This window comes from Theropithecus gelada, chromosome 7b (genome assembly GCF_003255815.1).
Source record: "Theropithecus gelada isolate Dixy chromosome 7b, Tgel_1.0, whole genome shotgun sequence".
NCBI classification, from domain to species: Eukaryota; Metazoa; Chordata; class Mammalia; order Primates; family Cercopithecidae; genus Theropithecus; species Theropithecus gelada.
Window position 1 is genome coordinate 78,789,762 of NC_037675.1, and position 20,779 is coordinate 78,810,540.

Below are 20,779 nucleotides of genomic sequence, written 5' to 3' on the forward strand. Positions count from 1 at the left end.
ACTGTAACACTATTCATGAGATGTTAACTATTCATGAAATGTAACTATTATAAGTTATTGCTGAGACTTTAAATGTCTATAACTTACAAAAATAATAAACAAATAAATAATTCCCTCCCCCCAAAAAAATAGCCAAGATAAGGAAACAATTTAAGTGTTCATTGACAGACAAATGGATACAGAAACTATGGAACTATGGTATATATATACATACATGCTGGAACATTAGCTTTAGAGATCTAACTACAAGATGAGGACTGTAGTTAATAATATTGTACTGTAATCAGGAGTTTTGCTAAATGAGTAGATTTTAGCTGCTTTTGCCACAAAAAATAATTTGAGATGATAGATATGTTGATTTGATTCACTGTAGTAACCATTTTACTATCTACGTGTAACTCATAACATCTTATTGTATAACTTAAATATATACAATATATAATAACATTTATCTTTAAAAAAAAGAAGAAAGATAACAAGTGCTGGCAAGGGTGTAGCAAAAAGAGACCCCAGTATACTGTTGTCGGTGGGAATGTAAATTAGTGCAGCCATCATGAAAAACAGTATAGGCGTTCCTGAAAAATGTTTAAACAGAACTAAAATATTATCCAGAAATCCCACTACTGGGTATATATCCAAAGGAAATGCAATCAGCATCTCACAGAGACATCTACACTCCTATGTTTATTGTGGCATTATTCACAAGAGCGAAGATATGGAAATAACTTAAGTGTCTACTGATGGATGAATCGATAAACCAATTGTGGTACATATATACAATGGAATGTATTCAGAACTTAATAAGGAGATCCTGACATGTGACAGCATGGATGAACCCGGAGGACATTATGCTAAGTGAAACAAGCCAGACACAGAAAGGAAAATAACTTCCTGATCTCACTCATACGTAGGATCTACAAAAGTCAGACACATAGAAAGTAGTTTCCAGAGAGGGGAAAATGTAGGTCAAAGTTGTAGTTATGCAGGATGAATAAATTTAGAAATCTAATGTACAGCATGAGGACTACAGTTAATAATAGTGTGGTGTATACTGGAAATTTGCTAAGACAGTGAATTTTAGGGGCTCTTACCACACTCACAAAAAATGGCTAACTGTGAGATGATGGATGTTAATTGGTGTGACTGTATAATCATTTCACTATGTATATGTAGATCAAAACATTACGTTGTACCTTAAATATATACAATAAAAATTAATTTAAAAAAAGGCAAATCAGTAGAGACATGACAACCAAACTCAAAGCAAGGTCTTTGATTGGATCCTGATAGAAAAAAATACAGAAGCAAACCAAAACCAGCTATAAAGAACTAATTTAAATATGGACCATGATTAAATATATATTATATTAATGTTAAATTTTTTTAGTGATAATTACATATCTATATATATGTAATTTTTTTTTTTTGAGACAGGATTTTACTCTTGTTGCCCAGGCTGGAGTACAATGGCGCAATCTTGGCTCACTGCAACCTCTACCTTCTGGGTTCAAGCAATTCTCTCGCCTCAGCCTCCCAAGTAGCTGGGATTACAGGCGCACACCACCAAGCCCAGCTAATTTTTCTATTTTTAGTAGAGATGGGGTTTCACCATGTTGGCCAGGATGGTCTCAAACTCCTGACCTCAGGTGATCCATCCACCTCAGCCTCCCAAAGTACTGGGATTATAGGCGTGAGCCACCATGCCCGGCCCAATATTGTGCTTATGAAGTATTAAAGGAGAGGTGTTAAGATGTCTACAGCTTTCAAATGATTCAGAAAAGAAAAACACATAGGTATAGAAAAAGAGAAAGCATACATAGCAAAATTGTTTTGTTTTTTTTTTGAGACGGAGTCTCGCTCTGTTGCCCAGGCTGGAGTACAGTGGCGCAATCTTGGCTCCTTGCAAGTTCCACCTCCTAGGTTCATGTCATTCTCCTGCCTCGGCCTCCCGAGTAGCTGGGACTACAGGCACCCGCCACCATGCCCGGTTAATTTTCTGTACTTTTAGTAGAGATGGGCTTTCACTGTTTTAGCTAGGATGGTCTCGATCTCCTGACCTCGTGATCCACCCTCCTCGGCCTCCCGAAGTGCTGGGATTACAGGTGTGAGCCACCGCACCCGGCCAAAATTGTTAATAAATTAGTGATGTGGATAAAGACTATTATACTATTATAGTATATATTTGATTATTATATGAACTATAAAATTCATTCTTTCAACTTTTCTTTAGGTTTGAAATTTTGGAAAATAAAAAGTTGGAGGAAAAATGTACACCAGTAAGCAGAACTTGTAACATGATAGAACCCTTCTGTCTCCCAAGGCCTCAGCAGCACTAAACAGTTCCAGGGCACACACCTTTGTGGTGAATAGGGCATCTACATCATTCCAGGCTCGAAGCTTGGCACGAGCAGCCAGGGCTGTCAGCACATACTGTTTGTCTGGGATCTGGAAAGCAGAGACCAAGAAAAATTAAGGGGAAATAGAAATACATCAGTGGGGGTGCTTGAGAATTTTAGAAAAGACAGACATTAAATATTTCCTGATATTGACTCTGCTCTTAAAATCAAAACATTTCTCAGTTCAAGAACTTCTTAATTCCCAAGCCCCACCACTGCTATAGGGCATTCAGTCTTCTCTCACTTTCCCAAACTCATTCCTTTCCACCTTCAATCTTGAATATCAAAGGACATACTGCACAGGGTTACAAAGCAACATCCACTCCATGTAGTTACCCTGATCACTCCTTTCATAACACTGACCAATTTGTATCTACCTTAAATGTCTTCTTCAGGTTGACGGGACTGCTGAATGTCCCCTAGGATGAAAGCGAAAAAGGAACTTTAGTGATATTGACCTTCCCATGTACCACCCAAGCTCTCATTTTCTCTCCCACTACAGAGACTTTCTACATCTTACTCTGTTGCCATTTAAACACAGAAGTTAATTTCAGAGAAAAGCTCCATTGGGAATAGTCAGATACCACTATAAGCTGGCTTATCGGGAACTGGATTAATAAGTATGGTGCTTTTTCCCATTTTCTGCTAATCCAAATAAGGGGAAAATGTCTGCCTGTTATCATGGAATCCAAACTTCTTCGAAAAATTTAGAAAGAAAAAGGAACGGCCGGGCGCGGTGGCTCACGCCTATAATCCCAGCACTTTGGGAGGCCGAGGCAGGTGGATCACGAGGTCAGTTCAAGACCAGCTTGGCCAACATGGTGAAACCCCATCTGTACTAAAAATACAAAAACAAATTAGCCAGGAGTAGTGGCACACACCTGCAATCCCAGCTACTCAGGAGGCTGAGGCAGGAGAATTGCTTGAACCTGGGAGGCGGAGGTTACAGTGAGCCAAGATCACACCACTGTGCTCCAGCCTGGGTGACAGAGCAAGACTCCATCTCAGAAAAAAAAAAAAAAAGTATCCACAGCTACTTGCTACCCTGCTGCTCTTCTCCACACCATGCTAATCCATTTGAAATCACGGACCTTTGAACAGAGACTTCTACAGGTAACAGCACCAGGGATAGAACTTGCTATGCTAGCATGCCAGCTCACTTGAAGCCACAAACCTTACAAACCTCTTCCCTCCTGGCCAGATGAGACCCTCTTATCCCTGGTGAGGGCCAGGAAAGCTTCCAGGTGGATTTCTGAGAACTATACATACCCATTATTAATAGAGTACATAAAAGTACTGGATTTGAACTATGTTTTTTGTGGAATCTTCCATATTTTGCCTGTACCTCAGCCTCCGTGTAGTGATAGAAGCAGGAGTAGAAAAGCGTTGTCACTAGTGGCATGTTGAGGATGGAAGCTTTGCGGGGGTGCTTTCGGAAGATCTCGGTCTGTCCTGCTGATTCTAGATGGCGATCATTTGCCTATGGTAGAGTGAGCCAAGTAAAAAACAAAACAAAACAAAACAAAAAAACAAAAACAACAACAACAAAAAACAATGTCCATGGAGTAGAGGCAAGAGAAAAGTCTTTTAATATTACAGCAGTTGTGTTTCCCACCCGAGGAGTGAAAACAAAGAAGAGAAAAAGAAAGAAATTGCCTAGGAGATCCCCAGGGTAGTTTAAAATCCATAAAGTGATCATGGATCCACGTTGGATGGAAACAAATAGAAGTGGTGATGACATGGGAGATTTGGGATGAAGAAGAAATACTTCCAGGTTAACAGCTGGTAAGAGGAAAAAGGATCCTAAAAACAATGGAGGAAGGGGGCTATTGTATAGAGGCAGAAAATGAAAGGCTTTTAGAAACCAACAAGAAATGACCCACGTGCAGAGTATAGAAATCTCCTAGACGCTGAATGGCACTGAGCCTTGGCACTGACGCAGAAGATGTGGAGATGAGGAGTCTAACCTCAATAATGATCTGGCGTTCCAGGAGCGTGTAATGGTCCTGTATGTGTGCAGAATCTTCTGCTGAAAATGGCAAGCTGGTAGAGTGCCAGAAGGTTAGTATTTTTCTCTATTCGAAAAAGGAAACAAACCCAACTAAACCAAATCACCAGCATAAGTATAAGAGGCTCATGGTGCCTCACAAGTCTGATCTCAGTTCACCTTTAGAGCATCCCTTAGAGGAAGAAAGACATAGCATGAATGGCGTGAATTTCATATTAAAGGTTTTGCCAATTCAAGAGGGATCCTGAAAGTCCACAAAATACTTATAGTCACTCATAATTTTGCTGATAAATGAATTAGGATCTTCTCATTTTGGAAGCTGGAATATTTGGTGAACCAGTCACAAAGCTAATGAGTGAGCCTAGGCAACTGCCCATCATCCACATCCCAGTGAAATTCTGTGGCTTGTGCTTAACTAACTGAGGGGACACCTAGATTTGTTAGCCATTATTTTATTGCAGAGTACAAAAGGCAAATTAAATTACATGGCATGGTGGTATGTTTATAGATTGACAAACATCACAAATGTCAAGGGTCCTATCTTCAACACTGCATTATGCTTTTTGTTTGTTTTGAGATGGAGTCTCTCTGTGTCGCCCAGGCTGGAGTGCCGTGGAGTGATCTTGGCTCACTACAATCTCCACCTCCTGGGTTCAAGCAATTCACCTGCCTCAGCCTCCTGAGTAGCTGGGACTACAGGCGCATGCTGCCACACCCAGCTAATTTTTGTATTTTTAGTAGAGACAGGGTTTCACCATGTTGGCCAGGATGGTCTTGATCTCCTAACCTTGTGATCTACCCACCTCAACCTCCCAAAGTGCTGGGATTACAGGCGTGAGCCGCCACACCCGGCCGCATTATTGTTATACATGAAGATGCTGAGGGATAGCATCTTGCCAAAAAGTTATGTGGTCAGTCAATGGGGAAGGCCAGGAACAGAAGTCAGATTTTAAATGCCCAGTTCACAGGTCTATCTTTTAAAAAGTACTGCATTATTCCCCGTACTCTGCGCACTCCAGGAAGAACTCTGAGTTTTAATTGCACTATTCCAGATAAGTTTTAGCCACAGTGAATTTTTAGAAGAGAAAAATTAGAGAGATGCTTTAAATTCTAGTTACTTCACTATTTTAACTTTTCTCCTTGTTTTCCAGAGGCCATATAACATATCTCAGTATTTGGTAACATTAAATGGATTTCACTGATATAATCGAATTTCTAAACTTGAAGCCAGGAAATCATGTCACACGAGGAATGGTTGAAACAACCATGAGCGCTGAACCTAAAGAAGCAAGGACTACTTGGGAAACGCTACACCTGTCTCGAAAGATACAGGGAAGCAAGTTTCAGCTTAACATAAGGAAGCACTTTCCAACAATGAAAGTTGTTCAAAAACAAACTGAGCTGTTTCAAGAGCAACGGGCACCCTGTCACAGGAATATGCAGAGCTGGGTTTCGTAATAATTTAAATTCTGGATGAAAGCTTGCCCTGGATCAGTGGTTCTTGGACTTTGGGGTTTCAAGGACCAGTAACACTGAAAAAAATGCATCAGGTCCCTAAAGTATTGCTATCTTTTTATTACCTAAGGTCACAAAAAAAAGGTACAACGCATTTTGGTACCAAATAAGAGGAGAAAAGTGAGGACAATAAAAGATAACATTTCAAATTAAATAAATTTGGCTTTGGGAAAAAAATCTCTTTACATTTGTCTTTTTTTTTTTTTCGTGGTTTACCACTAAGCAGTGGAAACTCTGCTGGGGACTAGTGTGTGAACACCACTGCATGAGGCGACCCTGAATGATGCTGGTATGATTCATTGTTAGCCCTTCCCTTCCTGCCTATCCATTCCACCCTTTTTAATTTTCTTCATTCCTTCTGGATAAAGGTATTGATACTTAAAATCATTTCTCCCCCATACTTACCCAATACAGGTCTTAAGAAATTCTTTTCGTTTGTCAGGGTCCTGAATGTTCAAATGCTCTCGATAATGAGATAGCTACAAAAAGCAGAAAAAGGCTTTGAGGTATTTTGTCTCCTTAGATGAGGGAGATAGCTAAATAACTGAACTTCCCATGCTTTAAAAAAAACCAAATTCTTCATTTCTTGGTATAAACGGTTATGGGGGGCGGGCGGGGGATAGGCAAAGAGTGACTACATATCATTAGTAGGTTTATCTATAACTGCACTGTGCAATACAATAGCCACTAGCTACAACTGTTTCTTTAAATTTAAATTAATTAAAGTAGAAATTCACCTCCTTAGTTAACACTAGCTACTTTTAAAGAACTCAATAGCTACATGTGACCAGGGCTACTATATTGGACAACATAAATATGTATATATTTTTTTTTTGAGATGGAGTCTCGCTTTTGTTGCCCAGGCTGGAGTGCAATGGCACAATCTCAGCTTCTTGCAACCTCTGCCTCCCGGGTTCAAGTGATTCTCCTGCCTCAGCCTCCCGAGTAGCTGGGATTACAAGCACCCACCACCATGCCTGGCTAATTTTTGTATTTTTAGTAGAGGCACGGTTTCACCATCATGGTCTCGAACTCCTGACCTCAGGTGACCCGCCCCACGTTGGTCTCCCAATGTGCTGGGATTACAGGTGTGAGCCACCGCGCCCGACCCAAATATGGACTATTTCTATCATCGTAGAAAGTTCTATTGGCCAGTGCTGATCTATATAATGAAGCACTGAGTAGATACAGTACTGAGCTTTACCTTTAAGTTTCACTTTAGCCTCAGTATTTAACCGAAAATGAATATTTTGCTTCAGATTTAGATTTTGAAAAGTCAAAGAGTTAAATGCGTACTTCAGTGTTATTTTTGGCACCCTTGACCATGTACATGATCAATGGTAGTATGATCATGTCAACATCTAACAATTAGCATCAGTAATATAAATAGGGCATGTCATTCTGACTCACTGTTCATAAATATTCACAGATTGAGCCAACAGCTGTATATAAAAATGTAAATGTAAAAATGTAAATAACATAAGACAGAATAACAGAAATTATATATCATAATCCAATCTTTGTAAAACATTTCATATAAAATAGTTGGTGTACAATCATTCCTAATATTAAAGAAAGTAATCTTTAAGAGGTATAGTTAATTTTTTGTTATTCAATTCCATTTCAGCCTTAGGTCTTTCAAGAAAAGTTCTTCTTGGGAAACCTTCATATTCTGTGGACATACACTAAAAGTGTACTATCAGCCTTGCCACTTCCAAAGTTTACAAGGTTGAAAAATTCAAAATCTATATACAACAACATGCATGATAAATTATCTTCAATTCAAACATGAGTATAAAGAAAATAAAGTTTTAGATTAAAATGAGTTACCCAAAACACATTTATTCTCACTAATCAAATTCAAAACAAAAAAGTTTATAAGAATGCTGTAAGAACAAAAATCCTTATAGTTTTGAACTTACAGAGATTTAAAAATATAAACAGCTTTTCAGTGATTACTACAGGCTACCAATCATTTTCAGTTGATTAAGAAAAAGGATTTTTCAGACTGTCTCATGCTTTGAATATGAAGTACAAGTTCCTTTCAGAAAACATGTTACTGAGCCAGGTGAGATGGTTCACATCTGTAATCCTAAAACTTTGGAAGGCCAAGGTGGGAGGACAGCTTGAAGTTAGGAGTTTGAGACCAGCCTGGCAAACAAACGGAGACCCCCATCTCTACAAAAAGATTTTAAAAAATTAGTCAGGTGTGGTCATGTGCACCTGTAATCTCAGCTACTTGGGAGCCTGAGGCTTGAACCAGGAATTGGGAGTCTGCAGTAAACTATATGTAAAATACATGATCATGCACCACTGTACTCCAGCCTGTCTCAAAACAAAAACAAAAACAAAAACAAAAACAAAAAACCCATGTTTCTGAAAAGCATTTTCAGTATATTGTAATTATGCTGTTCAAAGGTTAACAATACTTAATGTGCCAACTGAATGTGTTGTACAGTAACTAAAAAAGCAATCCTGCCATCAACAGTGCTGAGAAATCCTTTTTTTGAGACAAGGTCTCATTCTTTCACCCAGACATGGCCTCCCAGACTTAAGCAATCCTCCCACCTCAGCTTCCCAGGTAGCTGGAACTACAAGCATGCGCCACCATGCTTTACTAATTTTTACAATTTTTTTAGAGATGGGATCTCACTATGTTGCCCAGGCTAGTCTCCAACTCCTGGACTCTAGTGTTCCTCCCACCTCAGCCTCCCAAGTGCTGGCATTACAGGCATAAGCCACCATGCTTGGCTAGAAATTCTTATAGCTGCATTATAACGACAAGTTTTTTTTTTTAACATGAATTGCTGAAGTTTTAATAATACAATTGAGTTTTTGGTAAAATTTCAGATTTATTCTTATATTCCAGGAGTTCATTCTATGATTGTGAAAATCTGCCAAAATTCAATCTTAACACTTGGCCACTGAATTCTCAGCCAAAACATGTTGGGTGTTTCATCAACTTGACCTATCTTCCTTCTTGACCCATATCTGATTTCTTAGCCTCTTAGCCTTCAACATTTTCTTTGTGAGAAGCCAAAACCCCAAAACTCCTACCAACCAGGACCTGAAAACAACTGAAAAACAAATTACAAATTGACCAGGCCAATTTTCACATATTTATTTTTTAAAACTTATTCATAAGCCCAACCAAAAGAGCATATAAAAAGAAAAATACATCATTCAGATTAAGTTTTCAGGTTTTCCAGGTGCCTCTCTCTTCTGTATATAATCAATATCAAAGAAAATAGCTCAATCAGTCTGGGATCTTGGAGGCTGAGGTTTGGCTTAGATTTCTGGGTTTGTTTCTTTTCTGAGACAGAGTGTCGCTCTATCACCCAGGCTGAAGTGCAATGGCATGATCTCAGCTCACTGCAATCTCCCCATCCCAGGTTATAGAAATTCTCCTGCCTCAGCCTCCCAAGCAGCTGGTATTACAGGCGTGTGCCACCACACCCGGCTGATTTTTGTATTTTTAGTAGAGACAGGGTTTCGCCATGTTGGCCAGGCTGGTCTTGAACTCCTGACCTCAGGTGATCCGACCACCTCAGCCTCCCAAAATGCTGGGATTACGGGCGTGAGCCACCGTGCCCAGCCTAGATTTCTGTTAAACTGGTCCCCAACTGAAACAAAGGCCACACTTACCGCCAGCTCTTCTGTTCTATCTAGGAACCTGGGAAGAAGCAGAAGGGAGCAGGGCATTTGTATCTATTGATGTGTGGCAGTATAACCTCACAAAATAGAGTGCCTCCTCTAGGAGAAACACAGTTCAGACTCATTTCCCTCTATACACAAGATAAATGGTTGATCAGGTATCATTGTTCCCCTGGTCTCTCTGGCTGATCAAAAAGCAAGGACAAGAAGGTATTGCAAGGAACTAATAACTTTGTTAACAGGTCTGACAGGGAAGCTCAGAGCCACCTACTCGGGCCCACAGAAAACTTGGTTGTTTTTTTTTTTTCCCTAAGATTAAAGCACTATTCTCTGTCCATACAATCTTGAAAACATATTTTCTATATTGTTCTTTACTGTTTTCACGGACAGAGTACAATGTGTTTTGCCTCCCCCAAAGGCTTAGGTAAAACCTTGGAGCACCAGGACTTTTGTCTTCTGATTCTTCTTTACTCTGAATAGACCACCATAATTAACATTACCATTTTGGCTTGGAGGTGATGCCTGATAAAGCCTTGTTCATTGGGAAAGAGGAAAGGAGGGAAGGAGGAAGGGAGGAAGCAGCCAGCCTCTGTGACCATGTCTTCTTTTGCAAATTTCTGGCTAACACCTGTAATCTTGACCCTAACCAGGTAATCTGCTTTTCCCCACCTCAGTCTTCTGGGGAGCTCATTGCTGTGCTGGAGTCACTGGGTAATCAGAGTCACCTTGGGCCACATGTCAGTCTAAACAGAGGTTCTAACCATTTCCCTGACACTGAAGAAAGGACATCATGTGCACATATTTTAATCCAAAGGTGGGAAATAGTCCCCACTGACTGGAATTAGAGGGAAGAAAAACATGATGAAAGACCTCAGACCTCTTTACCCCCAGCAGATATGCCTTTCTCTCACCAATCAGAATCCTACCTAGTTTTATAGGCCCATGCAAATCTAATCACTTCCATGAGGCTTTACTTGGGTATCCTGACTGAAAATATTTCCTTCTTCTCTTCTACTGTACTTCCCACTGGTATCACTTAGAAATCAGTAATAAAAGATACCTTTATTCTACATCTTTTTTAATAAAAAAATAAATATTAATACTACAAACTAGGTATTAGGCTAAGTGCTGGCTCACATACTACCCCTTCATCTTCATAATAACCCTGTGCGTAGGTGTCATCATCTCCATGTGAGAGATGTGAAAACCTCACGAAGAGGGCTGATAACTTGGCCAAGGTCACTCTATGAATGATGTGGGAGATCTGTAATAGCATTCAACCCAAGTGCGTGTGACTCCAAAGCCTGGTTCTTAATCAGCTTGCACCTTCTCATAAGCTGTGCTGTACTGCTAGTTATCTCCTCACACTTCAATAGCTTGTCGGGCAGTTGGTGTCTTCTGTTCCTTTGTATCCCTCAGAGTGCTTTGAAACAAGTACTTACTCAACTTTATAGACCAGACGATCGGTTCTTACCTGAAGAGGTCTAAAAGCAGCTTTTGATCCCCTATTTCCTTAAGGAAGTGAATAAGATGTCTCAGGGCAACCTGTCGCACCTCCAGCTCTCGGAAGAGGATCTCTGTCAGACAGTCAGGATTTAGGTTGAAAAAGATGAAAGCCTATTAGTCAAGTGTGAAATTGGTCTCCCTACTCACACATTCCAAACAATATCTCATCAAAGCCTAACAAAACTAAGAATGGTTTACCCCTACGTCTTAATTCACCATCAACACACTCTATGGTCTTGGGCAGCTCATAGCCATTGAGTCAGCTTTGCATTTCACACCAACCCAAACAGCAGGCACTTAGCATGGATTCTGACTTCTTCAAACCAACACAGCCATCTGAGGGGGTTCTGTGGTTAATGTAGTCATCACCCTAATGGATGCCCTCAGAGATGTGATGTGTGCTCTGAAGTCTCAGGCCACCCCAGTTGTCTCTGAAATAGACTTGACTAATGAATTCTGGTATGAAAGGCACATGGCATTCTCCCCTCGAATGTGGCAGACACCTTGCTGACTGAAGATTTCCTGCAAGCCATTCTCACCTTTGCTCAGTGTCCTCTTCAGGAAAATCAGAACCTACGGGAGAAAAGAACAAAGACTGTGCAAACTTTCCAACACAGAGTCGTGCCCTGAGCACTACAGACACGGGGCCAGCAACTCATTAGCAATCTCTGCAGGTACAGCCACCAGCTCTGTATGTGATGGAAGGAAAGCCAATGGATATCTGGAACTGAGCTGTGTCTTGGGAGACCACATGCCCGTGCCCATGCTGCTGAGAGACACCTCCCTCTGAAAGAGGATATGCTCACACCTCTCCTCCCTGAGATTGTTTCATATAACACACAGTAGCCAACCTTCTGTGTCTTGGTTACAATCCAGGGTTTCACATAGGCTGGGCATGGTGACTCATGCCCATAGTTCCAACACTTTGGGAGGCTGAGGCAGGGAGATTACTTGAGCCCAGGAGTGTGAGATCAGCTTGGGCAACATAGCGAGACCCTGTCTCTACAAAAACATTTAAAAATTAGCCAGGCAAGGCCAAGCGCGGTGGCTCACGCCTATAATCCCAGCTCTTTGGGAGGCCGAGGCTGGTGGATCACCTGAGGTCAGGAGTTTGAGACCAGCCCAGCCAACGTGGTGAAACCCCGTATCTACTAAAAATAGAAAAATTAGCCTGGCGTGGTTGCCCACACCTGTAATCCCAGCTACTTGGGAGGCTGAGGCAGGAGTATCGCGCAGTGAGCTGAGATTGTGCCACTGCACACTAGCCTGGGTGACAGAGTGACACTCCGTCTCAAAAAAAAAAAAAAACAAACAAAAAAAACTAGCCAGCCATGGTGGTATGCACCTGTGGTCCCAGCTACTCGGGGAGCTGAGGTGAGAGGATCACTTGAGCTCAGGAGGTCAAGGCTACAGCGAGCCATGATCACACCACTGCACTTCAACCTGGGCGACAGAGCAAGACCCTGTCACCAAAAAAAAAAGCAAAACAAACAAACAAAAAAACACAGGGTTCCACACTTAGTGCATGTGTCACCAGCTAAGCCCTTAAAGCACAGATTACTTAGAATCCTACACCTCCAAGGGGAATCCAGGATCTTTACTTAACATTTAACACGAAATGTTAGTCTGTTTGATTGGATTTTCAGAAACTAGTGAAAACAATAATTAAACAAACAACAACAAATTTGACAACTCACGGCCGTAATGACGTTTCCATCATGCATGCTTACTGCCTCTTCTAGGAGTTGTAGTTTGTCCTGTAAGGAGCGGAATCTCTCTAGTGAGCAGACCTGCAGAATAACACTAGAATTAGCACAAAAGAAGACAGTTTTCCTTATTCCTTTGTCGCTGGACACTAAAGAATGAGCAATAATGAAACAAAATGTCCCCAAGGAGAGTCTCTTTATTTTTACACCAGGGTCCCCATAACTTATAAAACAGTAGGTTCCCACCACCCTCTCTAGTTCTAGTTCAGCCTGCTGCCCTACAAGAAGCTAATGTCCCGAAGTCTTGATAAAGTCAACAGAAATCACTTGTTCTTTTTAAAGAACCCTTACATCATAATTTGCATACAGTAGAATGTACCCTATTTAAGTATATAGTTCAGTGATTTTTTTTTTTTTTTGAGACGGAGTCTCGCTCTGTCACCCAGGCTGGAGTGCAGTGGCCGGATCTCAGCTCACTGCAAGCTCCGCCTTCCGGGTTTACGCCATTCTCCTGCCTCAGCCTCCCGAGTAGCTGGGACTACAGGCGCCCGTCACCATATCCAGCTAATTTTTTTGTATTTTTAGTAGAGATAGGGTTTCACCATGGATCTCCTGACCTTGTGATCCGACAGCCTCGGCCTCCCAAAGTGCTGGGATTACAGGTGTGAGCCACCGTGCCCAGCCAGTATCTCATAGTTTCAACTCACATTTTCTTAATAACTATAATTTTAAGTATATTTAAAAATGATTATTGGTCATTCATGAATCTTCTTCTGTGATGTGTCTGGTCAACTCTTGTGCCAATTTTTTATCAGACTGTCTACTTACCACTGAGCTAAGAGTTTTATCTTTTTTTCCTTTTTTTTGAGACAGGGTCTCACTGTATTGCCCAGGCTGGAGGGCAGTGGTATGATCATGGCTCAGTGCAGCCTCAACTTCCTGGGCTCAAGCAATCCTTCCACCTCAAGCCTCCTAAGTAGCTGGGACCATAGGTGAGTACCACCACACCTGGCTAATTTTTATTTTGTAATGATGGGACCTTGCTATATTGCCAGGTTTAATAAAAGTTTTATATATATTCTGGCCAAGTGCAGTGGCTCAGGCCTATAATCCCACACTTTTGGAGGCCAAGCCAGGCAGATCACCTAAGGTCAGGAGTTTGAGACCAGTCTGGCCAACATGGTGAAACCTCATCTCTACTAAAAATACAAAAATTAGCCGGGCATGGTGGCACACAACTGTAATCCCAGCTACTCAGGAGGCTGAGGCAGGAGAATCACTTGAACCTGGGAGGCAGAGGTTGCAGTGAGCTGAGATCGCGCCACTGCACTCCAGTCTGGGTGAAAGAGGGAGACTCCATCTCAAAAAAAAAAAAAAAAAAAAAAAGAAAAGTTTTATATATATTCTGGATGAAAGTCCCTTATAATACATGTGTTTTGAAACTACTTTCTCTGAGCTATGGTGGTCTTTTCATGGTTTTAACAGTGGTTTCTAAAAAATAAAAGTTTTAAATTTCGATGAAGTTCATTTTATCAATTTTTTCATTTATAGTTCATGCTTTTTGTGTCCTACGTAATAAATCTTTGCCTAAGCCAAGATCATAAAGATTTTCATCTATATTTTCTTCTAGAAGTTTTATAGTTTTAACACTTAATTTACATTTAGGTCTATGATCCATTTTTTAAATTTATTTTTTCATTCCCAATCCTTAGAACCTGTGAAGTATGATCCATTTTATCCGTTCTTTTTGAGAGACAGGGTTCCGCTCTCTCGCCCAGGTTGGAGCGCAGTGATGCAATCATAGCTCACTGCAGCCTCAACCTCCTGGGCTCAATTGATCTTCCCGCCTCAGCCTCCTGAGTAGCTGGGATTACAGGCGCAAGCCACACACCTGGCACTATGATCCATTTTGATCCATTAATTATTATGATCATTGCCAATTCTACCAAAATTGATCTGTACATTCAAGGCAATCCCAATCAAAATCTCAGCAACTCTTTTGTAGACACTGCCAAGCTGCTGCTAAAATCGATATGGAAGTATAAGGGATCTAGAATAGCCAAAACAAGAGAAGAAAAAAGTTGACAGTTGAGAGCTTCGACAAAGTTGAAGTGTCTTGATTTCAAGATTTAGACAATAATCAAGACTGTAGTATTAGCTTAAGAATAATCCAATGAACTAGAATAAAGAGTCCAGAAATAGGACTACATATATATGATCATTAATTTTCTTATTTTTTTCTTCTTGAGACAGGGTCTTGCTCTGTCGCCTAAGCTGGAATGGAGTGGCACAATCTCAGCTCATTGCAGCCTCGACCGTCAGGGCTCAAGCAATCCTTTCATCAAGTAACTGTGACTAAAAACATATCCTGCTATAAAATGATAAATTATATTTATATATTTATAATTACAAATTATATTTATATATTTATAATTATAAATTATAATATACATTTATATTATAAATTAGTCACACCTGGGTTTTTTTGGTTTTTTTTGAGACGGAGTTTTGCTCTTGTTGCCCAGGCTGGAGTGCAATGGCGCAATCTCAGCTCACCACAACCTCAACCTCCTGGGTTCAAGCGATTCTCCTGCCTCTGCCTCCTGAGAAGCTGGGATTACAGGCATGTGCCACCATGCCCGGCTAATTTTGTATTTCTAGTAGAGACAGGGTTTCTCCATGTTGGTCAGGCCAGTCTCAAACTCCCAATCTCAGGTGATCCGACTGCCTTGGCCTCCCAAAGTGCTGGGATTACAGGCGTGAGCCACCACGCCCGGCCACATACCTGGCTAATTTTTTTTTATTTTTTGTAGAGACACAGTCTCACTATGTTGTCCAGGCTAGTCTTGAACTTCTGGGCTCAACAGATCCTCCCGCCTTGGCCTCCCCAAGTTCTGGGATTACAGGTGTGAGCCACTGCGACTGGCCCGATTTTCAACAAAGGCATCAGCAGGATAATTCAAAGGGGAAAGGATAGTTTTTTCAACAAATAGTGCTGGAACAAATGGAGATCTATATGGGGAAAACAATGAAACTCAAACCCTTACATCACACCATATGCAAACATGAACTCAGTGAATCACAGATCCAACATAAAAGATTGTTCTCACTCTTTTTTGGGGGGGTGGGGGAAGTGGAGTTTCACTTTTGTCACCCAGGTTGGAGAGCAGTGGCACGATCTCAGCTTACTACAACCTCTGCCTCCCAGGTTCAAGTGATTCTCCTGCCTCAGCCTCCCGAGTAGCTGGGATTGCAGGTGCATGCCACCATGCCCGGCTAATTTTTTGTATTTTTAGTAGAGATGGGGTTTCACCATGTTGGCCAGGCTGGTCTAGAACTTCTAACCTCAGGTGATCCACCTGCCTTGGCCTCCCAAAGTGCTGGGATTACAGGAGTGAGCCACCGCGCCCAGCCTCTTACTTTTTTTTTTTTTTTTGAGACGGAGTCTCGCTCGCCAGGCTGGAATGCAGTGGTGCAATCTCAGTTCGCTGCAACCTCCACCTCCCGGGTTCAAGTGATTCTCCTGCCTCAGCCTCCCGAGTAGCTGGGACTACGGATGCCTGCCACCATGCCTGGCTAGTTTTTCATATTTTTAGTAGAGACGGGGTTTCACCATGTTGGCCAGGATGGTCTTGATCTCTTGACCTCGTGATCTACCTGCCTCAGCCTCCCAAAGTACTGGGATTACAGGCGTGAGCCACCGCCCCCAGCCCAGGCCTCTCACTCTTCAATGTACTTTTCCCTCTCATCCATCACTCTTTCCCCACTACCCCATCAAAGCAACAGTAACGGAGAATCAGAAATTTTGCCGCTGACTTTCAACCTTAGTGGACTTATTTTCCCCCTGAAATTCATTGAACAAATGAGAACTGAAGAGAGGTCAAAAAATCTTCCCTGTGTGAACCAGCTGCCCAGCTTCCCAAAGAACCTCACAAAAATTCTCTGTCCTTACCTTTCCCTTCCGGAGGCGTCGCACTGTATCACTGGGGCTCCAGTCATTGCTGTAATCCTGGAATATTAGCAATACATGAATCCCAGGAAGTTAAGGAATCAAAGTTATCAGTGTACCAACTCCTCAACTCAAACTCAGTCTTAGTGTCTAAGGGGGAAATACTTTGTGGGAGGGAATGGATGTGAAAAAAAATGAAGAAACAGGACAGTTTTGTTCTGAGTTTCTGAAGGAACTAGAGCAGGGGCAATATAGGTAGGAGGAGATGGATCAAAGAGGGAGGAGCCAATTGACAAAGCCAGTGGCCCATGCCTACTGGTTCAGGACTGCAACCTCTAGATGCAATTAGAATCACGTTTTAGGATTCTAACAATTAATGCCTTTGGCCAACAGAAGGAAAGAGAGAGACGTTGGAGACATGTTCCTTTTCTGACCTTAGGATATATAGTTTCTTCCTTATGAATCCATTTGCTTTTTTATTTGCTTCATGGGAATATGAGCTCTACCAAGCTTCCACACTGCAGTGATGATCACTGGGTTTCAAAGTACAGCCTTCAAGTGGGAGCATAAATGAGTAAGCAAAGTATGGCAGGGCTGAGTCAGAATATAGAGATTATAAGTCTAAGTTGCACCCTTTCCTAGCTGTGAGACCCCAGGTAAGCCCTAATGTTTAGAAACCCAGTTTTCTTATCTATAAAAGAGGGTTAAAAAAATTTCTGCTCAAATAGTTGGGAAAATCAAGCAAGGTAACATATGTCAAGGTACTTTATACTGTGGAAACTGTCACACCAGTGTATGCTGTAACTCACCCTATACTCCCCTTTGGGTCTCCCCAGCTCTGGAGCATAGCTTTTGGCAGGTGTGTCTGACAGAGCTGAAAAAGAAGCAGCTGGTTCAGAAGGGCACCATGAATCCTGCTTGTCGTTCCTTCTCTCTACTGCTTCCTTCTCACATTTTTTTGACTTCTGGGCTCCCAATGTTAACTTTGTGGCCAAAAGCAGATCTCCGTTCTTCCCCAAAGACAGCATCCCTAGAAGTCACCTTTGCCCCTGTAGCCAGAATGATTTCTACCTCCTTAGTCAGTATCAGAAAGTTCCTCTAATAATGACAGTAGATGCAGAAGAAAGTTCATCTTGTCATCTAATTACTACCTGTCCCCATAACTCCCCAGACTACATGTACCAGAGCAGTAACATTTCCCACAGCAATTAAAAGAGGGTTCAGTGCCTACCATCAGAAAGGGACTGGAAACTTCCAGGTCTAGTTCTACCTAAAGGTAAAGAACACAAGAGGGAAAAGGTCAACAGTTTAAGTCAGAGCCATCCAGACTTGGTTAAAGACACAATGTATACAGAGCTCTATAATGCAATATAGGAACTTAAGCCGTAAAAAACGTTTCATTCATCTGCAGAAATCTGAAGTGCCATTAAAACATTGAGCAGGGAGAAAATTTTTTTTTAATTATGGTAAAATGCACGTAACAAAATTTACCATTTTAACCATTTTTAAGTGTATAAGTCAGTAGCATTAAGTACATTCATGCTGTTGTACAACCATCACCACTATCCATCTCCAGAACTTTTTCATCATCCCAAACTGAGACTCTCTACCTTTAACCAACTCTATACCCTTTAAACAATAACCCTCCTTTCCCTCCGCCCCAGCTCTTGGTAACCACCATTCTACTTTCTGTGTCGAGGAATCTGACTATTCTAGGTCATACATAAATGGAGTCATATAATATTTGTCCCTTAGTGCCTTCTTTATTTTATTTAGCATCATGTCCTCAAGGATCATCCATGTTGTGGCATGTATCGGAAAGTCATTCTTCTTTAATGCTGAGTAACATTCCACTGCATGTATATGGCACATTTTGTTTATCCATTCATCCATCAATGGACATTGGGGTTGTTTCCATCTTTTGACTATTGTGAATAATGCTTCTATCAACATGGAGGTACAAATACCTATTCAAGTCCCTGCTTTCCATTCTTTTTGATATATACCTAGAAGTAAAATTGCTAGATCATATGTTATTTATTTATTTATTTATTGAGATGGAGTTTTGCTCTGTCACCCAGGCTAGACTGCAGTCGTGCAATCTCGATTCACTACAACCTTTGCCTCCCAGGTTCTAGCAATCTGCCTCCCTCAGCCTCCTGAGCAGCTGGGATTACAGACGCCCCCTCACCACACCCGGCTAATTTTTGTATTTTTAGTAGAAACAGGGTTTCACCATATTGGTAGGCTGGTCTAGAACTCCTGACCTCAGGTGATCCACCCGTCTCAGTCTCCCAAAAGTGCTGGGATTACAGGTGTAAGCCACCATGCCTGGCCAGTTATATGTTAATTCTATGTTTAATTTTTTAAAAAAAACCCACCATACTGTCTTCCACGGTGGCTGCACCATTTGGCATTCCTACCAACAAGGTTTTCTAATAGCAATGCGCAAGGAGTAGGGAGGAATTTTGATCCAGGCAAATTTCTTCAGTACCAGTCACACGGTTAATGTCAATTTCATTCATCGTGTTCTAGAAAACCAGTCCAACCCCTCTGCATTTCTCTCATTTCTCCTGCTCCTGACACCCAGCTGCCAGCTCCAATGAGAATGCTTTATCCTTCAATAATCTTTTTCTTACAAAGTAGATGAAAATTATGGCCTAAGATTTTTCTGAAAAAAGAGAAGGAGGACTTCCCTGTCTCTTTAAGCATATCTCTTTACCTCTAAAAAAGCTGCTCAGGGAGTAGGTAGAAGTAGGCTTGGGTAGTTGTGCATAGGAGGAGAAGCTGTTTCGGCTCTTTAGCTGTTCACGCCCCTCATGGCTGGAGCTACTATTACCAGCAGTCTCTTTGATGGACCATGAGATACCTGTGAGATAGTAAGAACTACATCAGCAATTCTCATCCACAATAAATCCTTGACATCCAACATTCAACAAACTCTAAAAGCTTTTCACCAGAAGCCCTGGTCCCTTGGCCAACTTGGGGCAAGGAGAAAAGATAGAATCAAATAGAATAATCAGCAGAAAAATGGACCAAGGACATGAATAAGTGGATCACAGAAAAGAAAATTCAAATGGCTCTTAAACATATGAAAAGATGCTCAACCTCACTCTTTTTTTTCCTTTTTCTTTTTCTTTTTTTTTTTTTTGGAGACAGGGTCTCACTACGTTGCCAGATCTCTGGAGTACAGTGACTATTCACAATCATATCTCACAATCATGTTTCACGTCAGCCTCAACTCCCGGCCTCAAGCAATTCATCACCACCACCTCCAGAGGCACACACCACCTGCCCCCAGCTTTGCTAAGAGTACTACAAATTAAAAATATAATGAGAAACCATTAGTCCCCTCTAAGATGGGGAAAGATCCAAAAGCTTGATAATACCCTGTGTTGGCCAGGCTATAGGGAAACTGGAACCCTCCTCCATTGCTGGTGGTAGTACGAATTGGTACAACTTCTGTGGAGGTCAATTTGGCAATATCTACCCAATACAGATGCAAACATCCTATGTGAGTAATTCCACTCTAAGAATTGCTCTTCCGTTTATTCATCTAGGGTCAGAATACAAAGTCACTGATAGAAATATAAAGAGCAAAAGACTGAAAAATCTAAAATTCAACAGTGGGCTGGCTAAATAAATGATGGTAAATCCATACAATACTATGCTGCTATTTAAAAAAAGAAAGAGAAAATGAGAACACCCTTTATATACTGACATAGAAAGATCTCCAAGCTATATTAACACATAAAAAGAGCAAGGTATGAAGTATGCTACTGCTTGCATAAAAAAGGGATAAGAATACATGTTTCTATATACATTTCCAAATGCAAAAAGAGTCTTTAGATGAATACACAGGAACCAAGCAATAACGATTGTTTTTTGGGAGGACAGGAACTGAAAACTGAGAAGATACATAACAATATGGAACGGAAACTTTTCACTGTATACCTTTAATTTTTAAAAATCTTTAGTCATGTTATAGTATGGCCTATTTTTAAAAAACTTTTAATTTTTTTTTTTTTTTTTTTTTTTTTTTTTT

At 41.1% G+C, this 20,779-nt stretch overlaps 1 protein-coding gene across 3 annotated transcripts in view; it reads right to left on the bottom strand.

Moving 5' to 3' along the window:
* VIPAS39 (VPS33B interacting protein, apical-basolateral polarity regulator, spe-39 homolog) overlaps positions 1–20,779 on the bottom strand; it is a 32,090-nt gene that overhangs the window by 5,119 nt on the left and 6,192 nt on the right. For 2 of the 3 annotated variants that reach the window (XM_025391167.1, XM_025391166.1), the window contains exons 4-16: positions 19,457–19,603; positions 17,966–18,004; positions 17,544–17,608; positions 16,738–16,794; positions 12,777–12,869; positions 11,619–11,652; positions 11,048–11,150; positions 9,565–9,592; positions 6,325–6,398; positions 4,364–4,439; positions 3,742–3,876; positions 2,774–2,815; positions 2,356–2,445 (exon numbers count right to left, since the gene is read on the bottom strand). In XM_025391167.1, the coding sequence (XP_025246952.1) occupies positions 2,356–2,445; positions 2,774–2,815; positions 3,742–3,876; positions 4,364–4,439; positions 6,325–6,398; positions 9,565–9,592; positions 11,048–11,150; positions 11,619–11,652; positions 12,777–12,869; positions 16,738–16,794; positions 17,544–17,608; positions 17,966–18,004; positions 19,457–19,603 (983 nt within the window). The remainder of the gene's footprint in view (positions 1–2,355; positions 2,446–2,773; positions 2,816–3,741; positions 3,877–4,363; positions 4,440–6,324; positions 6,399–9,564; positions 9,593–11,047; positions 11,151–11,618; positions 11,653–12,776; positions 12,870–16,737; positions 16,795–17,543; positions 17,609–17,965; positions 18,005–19,456; positions 19,604–20,779) is intronic. The other variant, XM_025391169.1, reaches the window with a different exon arrangement.